Source organism: Calidris pugnax, unplaced genomic scaffold (assembly GCF_001431845.1).
Source record: "Calidris pugnax isolate Ruff unplaced genomic scaffold, ASM143184v1 scaffold216, whole genome shotgun sequence".
NCBI lineage: Eukaryota > Metazoa > Chordata > Aves > Charadriiformes > Scolopacidae > Calidris > Calidris pugnax.
In genome coordinates, this window is record NW_015090954.1 from 798,894 (window position 1) to 803,947 (window position 5,054).

Here is a 5,054-nt window from a genome sequence, read left to right on the forward strand (position 1 = left end):
AATGTTTGAAGTGTGCCAGAGGATGGCTTTCCCTCTTGGTGTGGGCAGAGTGAGTTTACATCAGGGCGAATAAACCAGATGGGCTAACGTTCCAGCGCTGACCACATGAGCCCCCAAATTACCACCCCAGAGTGTCTTTCCACTGTAATTGGTTTACTGGCAATCCACTTCAAGGAGCTAAGCCTTAGTCTAAAGCTTTATTTTTTTTCAGCACAGCTCCTTGGTAGCTTTAGTGCAAAGCTTCCCTTGGCTCTAGTCCTGTGGGGCAAGAGGAGTTGTGCTGCGCATAAATTAGTCCTTAATGGCTCCCCGCACCACTTCCATTAAGCTGACATTACTGCTTATTACAGCAGTTATACCATAATCACAAGTTAACTTTGCACTTCAGTCTTTGAATTATCACCAATATTGTTCCATTAGTTTCCTCCCCTGCTTGTGAAAGAGGGCACTGAAACCTTCCTTGTGAACAAAGTAACCCATGCCAGTGAGCAAGACCACAGCACACATCAATTATGTTGATCAAACTTTTAAGCCCAGTCTGTTTTCTGCTTAGTTTGTGTAGGATTTCAGTATCTGATTAGCACTGATACTGCATGTTCATCTCAAAATGAAAATTTCTAAATGAATTTGTTTGAAAAGTATTGAAATACACAACTGTGGGGTTTCATGAGTGACTACATCTGTCAGATCCATCACAAGACCTTTTGGAAGTGCTAGCTCTCCCACACTCCGACACACAACAGCAGCACTGGAAGACCCAGGCAAATGTTCTTCCACCCAAAATGAAATTTTAATTTTAATTTTCCTGACTAACAATGTTGCAACAAGATCTCCTTTTTTCTCCAGATGAAGAGCGTTTCTGAGGAAAAGGTACAGCCTCAGCAAGTTTGCCAATGGCACCAAGCTGTGTGGAGCAGTGGACTGGAGGGAATGGATGCCTTCCAGAGGGACCTGGACAGGCTTGAGAAGTGGGCCCGTATGAACCTCATGAAGTTCAACCAAGCCAAGTGCAGGGTCCTGCACCTGGGTCACAGCAATCCCAGGCACAAATACAGGTTGGGCGGAGAATGGCTGAGGGCAGCCCGGAGGAGAAGGACTTGGGGGTGTTGGTGGATGAGAAGCTCAACATGAAATGGCACCATGTGCTGGCAGCCCAGAAAGACAACTGCATTCTGGGCTGCATCAGAAGAAGCGTGGCCAGCAGGGCACAGGAGGTGATTCTGTACCTCTACTCCACTCTGGTGAGACCCCACCTGGAGTACTGTGTCCAGCTTTGGGGTCCTCAGCACAAGGCGGCCATGAATCTGTTGGAATGGGTCCAGCAGAGGGCCATGAAGATGACCAGAGGGCTGGAGCATGTCTCCTATAAGGACAAGCTGAGAGAGTTGGGGTTGTTCAGTCTGGAGAAGAGAAGGCTCCAGGGAGACCTTGTATACCCTTCCAGTACCTGAAGGGGGCTACAGGAGGGATGGGGAGGGACTCTTTGTCAGGGAGTGTGGTGAGAGGATGAGGGGAAATGGTTTTAAACTAAAAGAGAGGAGGTTTAGATCAGATATCAGGAAAAAAATCTTTACCATGAGGGTGTATCTACATGATATTTAAGTTCCCTTCCAACCCAAACCATACCGTGATTCTATGATTCTATATGGTAAATATTAGTACTTTTTCTTTCCTTCTTTGGCTGCCTTTGGTAATTTCTTCCTGCTCTCCAGCAAAAGGATCACCCAAAATACAAACAATGTATATGAAAACAGTTTCCTAAGTTTCAATGAGCACATTTCTGTGTTTTATTTATTTCTTATATTTGTCTTGTTTTGGTTGGCTGGTTTGTTGTTTGTTCATTTTAAACATACGTGCAAGATCCATATGTATTATTGGTGTTCATATGAACAACACTTCTGGTGTTACCTCCTTGTATCTCTGTTTTACTGAATCTTTCCCTTTCTTCCTCCCTTGCTTTTATAATTTTTATATAAATGCATAGGTCTTTCTCTCCCCGCTCCACCCCAATCAAATGAACTTTAATTAATTGGTCTTCAGGTTGTACGTTTTCTCCGATTCCACATCAGCAAACTGTGCATTTTTCACTGATGCATTCTGCAGACATTGTGTTGGGCTTTATCAGAGTTCTCCTTTCCTTGCCCAAGGAACGCCTGGTCACCCTCTCACTCCTCCTGGCCCTACAAGCAGGGCCCTGGGGCTTTTCCAGGCCCTTTTCCAGTGTCAGGGCTGCAGCAGGATTTGTTGGGGAGGAGGTGCCGCTGACATGGCCCAGGGGCTGTGGGGGCCCATGGCCGTGCCCCCAGCAGGGTGGTGCCCGCCACGGTGGGACACTGGGTGCAGGGAGAGGCAGGAGGAGAAGGGGCAGAAAGAGGCACCGGAGACCGTTGGGGGGAAATGGGATTTTATTTCCTTTGTCCTCCGTAATGGAGGGCTGCTGGAGCCCGGCTACTGCCGCCGGCGGGGCGGCCTCTTGCCGGGCCGGGGACACTCCTGGGGGCCGGGGGCCCTCCTCTTTGGGGGGCGCCGGGGCCCCCGGGCGGAGCGGTCCCTGCCCCGGACGGGAGCCGAGGGACCACCGGGACCCGCCGCTGCCGCCGCCCCCGGCTCCTCCCGGGGCGGGGAGCCCGCAGCGCCGCTGGAGGAGGCCGGGCGGGGGCCGCTGGGCCCGCCCCGGGAGCCGCTGGGGCCGGGGCTGGGCCCAGGCCGCTCGGCCTCCTCCTCCTGCTCTTCATCCTCCTCCTCTTCCTCGTCGGCCTCCTGCCCGGCAGCGAGGGCGCGCAGCAGCCTCCGGGCCTCCCTCCCGCAGCGGCGCACCACGACGTTGATGAGGTCGCGGACCAGCGGGGCCGTGTGCTCCTCCAGGCCCGGCTGCATCCGCCGCACCACGGCCTCCTCGTCCGGGCCGTAGAAGCAGAGGGCCTGCACCAGCAGCTTCTCGGCCGCCATTGCCAGCCACCACTGCTCCTCGTAGATGGCCTCCAGCTGCCGGCGCAGCCAGGGCAGCACGGGGTCCAGGAGGTGCCGGTGTTCTTGGAAGAGCTCTGCCCAGACCTGGGGCTGGAGGCCACCCACGCAGGCCTGGGCCTCTGTCCCCGCAGCCTCCTGCTCTTCCAGGCCGCCGGGAGCTGTGCCTGCCTGGCTGCTGGCACCTGCTGGCTGGGCGGGGGGCGTGATGACCTGCTCCAGGTAGTCATTTTCTCCCCGCACGGAGAACTTGATTTTCTCCATCACTGTTCTGCAGAGGGGGCAGCTGGATGTCCTTTTGGCCCACCGCAGGATGCAGCCCAGGCAGAACTGGTGTTGGCACGGCTCCACTGAGGCGATGCCCTTCCGAACATCCTGGCAGACGGGACAGCACCCCTCTGACTCCGTGGCCATGGTGGTGCTTCTCGGAGCGTTGGGGAGAGCCGAGGATGAGGAGCTGCTCCCCCTCCCTGGTGGAGGCGGTGCCAGAGGGTGTTGAACACTGTAAAGCGGAGAGAGGCCACGGTCACTCGCAGGCCCCCACTCGCAACCCTACTGCCCCGCTGCTGCCCCACCACCCGCCCCATGGCCGCCTTGGGGGACATTTCCCCCACAGCTCACCTCCGCTGCTGTCAGGCAGGGCTGGAAAAACACAGGGGGTGGCTCTGGGACGGGCACGGAGAGCTGCCGATGGCAGCCCCCAAAGCACTACCCAGCACCTGGAGAAGCCTGGCTCGGACCTCCACACCTCGCGGTCACGCTCAGCAGGAGTCCAGGCATGAGCCAGACTGGCCCAAGCTCTGCCGGCGCCCCAGGATAAGCATCCAGGGACATGAGGTCACAATCCATTGCCTGGTGACTTCACCATCCACCACTTGGTGACATCTCAGGTAGCACTCTGGCTGCCACTGGCACTCGTGAAGATGAAAAATGTAATCCTTTCCATATTCCTTGAACATAGAAACCAGCCACTTCTCTATGGCTTCAGCACAGTTGATTGCAAGCACAAGTTGTCCAGGGGTGACCTAGCTGAGGCTTGAGAGGAGGAGAAGTCATCTGTGATCTTCACAGCCCAAGAAGCTCAAAAGCAAAGGCACAGTTTGCACAGAAGATGTCCTGGCTACAGCAGAAGCACAAATCTCACTTCAGAGATTTGCAGAGAGTTATTCACTACAGGAAACCAATGCCCAAAAAGGTTTCCTCTGAGTTTCTTTTCCTAGTCATCATCTGACTATTTTTTCACTCTATTTTAACTCCAAATCACCAGCTTGTAATAAAACATAGGGAGTAGGAAGAGCACAAGGGTTTTACATATAACATGATGAGAGAGAGTGAGAAGGTCAGTCCTTCTTGACTAGACAGTGTATTCAAGCCCACAGAAAAAGCTGGAACACTACTGGAACAAACAGGAAGTCCACTCTATAAACACCAATAATTTAAAAGTTTCAAGTAAGCCACAGAGCTGCACCATTTTGTCTTTGATCCAGTACGATCTTCCCCCAAACAGTTCTCTAAAACACTGTTCAGTGAACTTTCCTTTTCAAAGCAGTGGAAAACCTGCCCTTCCATTCTTAGGACTATCCATGATAGTGATCTGTGATGCTTAAGATTTCTGAAGGCTCTACAGTATTTTTAAACAGAATTTCTACTAACAGGGACAATATTTTGCTGCCAGCAATTTGGATTTATTCTCATAATATACCAAAAAGAAAACTGCATTTCTCCTTCTAATTCATTTCTTCAGCCACAGACACATACATGTGTAGTTTAATTCAGGTGTTAGTACTTACTTTTAGAAAAGCCATTTGCTGTGATTGGGAATGTATTTCTTTTGGTAGCGCTTAAACAAAACCTCAGGAACAGGTTTAAATACAAGACAAACAGGAAATTGCATGCTTCCTAGCACGACTGAGACATACAAACAGCTCATGTAATAGCATAAAATATATGAATTTGAAAAAGTTTCACTTCCTGCCAAGCTTCTGCACAGCACTCAGTAGTGAGGATCCCAATTAAAAGACTAGGTAAGGTAACAGTTCATGAAACGGAAGACAGCACAGTACTGAAGGACCTCTTCAGCTGGGCCA

At 51.9% G+C, this 5,054-nt stretch overlaps 1 protein-coding gene across 1 annotated transcript; it reads right to left on the minus strand.

Annotated features, from left to right (window-relative positions):
- Positions 1-2,448: 2,448 nt before the first annotated feature.
- Positions 2,449-3,715, minus strand: LOC106893788 (PHD and RING finger domain-containing protein 1-like). The gene is made up of 2 exons (XM_014952009.1): positions 3,589-3,715; positions 2,449-3,469 (listed from the first exon to the last, which is right to left on the minus strand). The coding sequence occupies exon 2, from the start codon at positions 3,379-3,381 to the stop codon at positions 2,449-2,451; it is 933 nt and encodes a 310-aa protein (XP_014807495.1). The 5' UTR covers positions 3,382-3,469; positions 3,589-3,715.
- Positions 3,716-5,054: the final 1,339 nt, after the last annotated feature.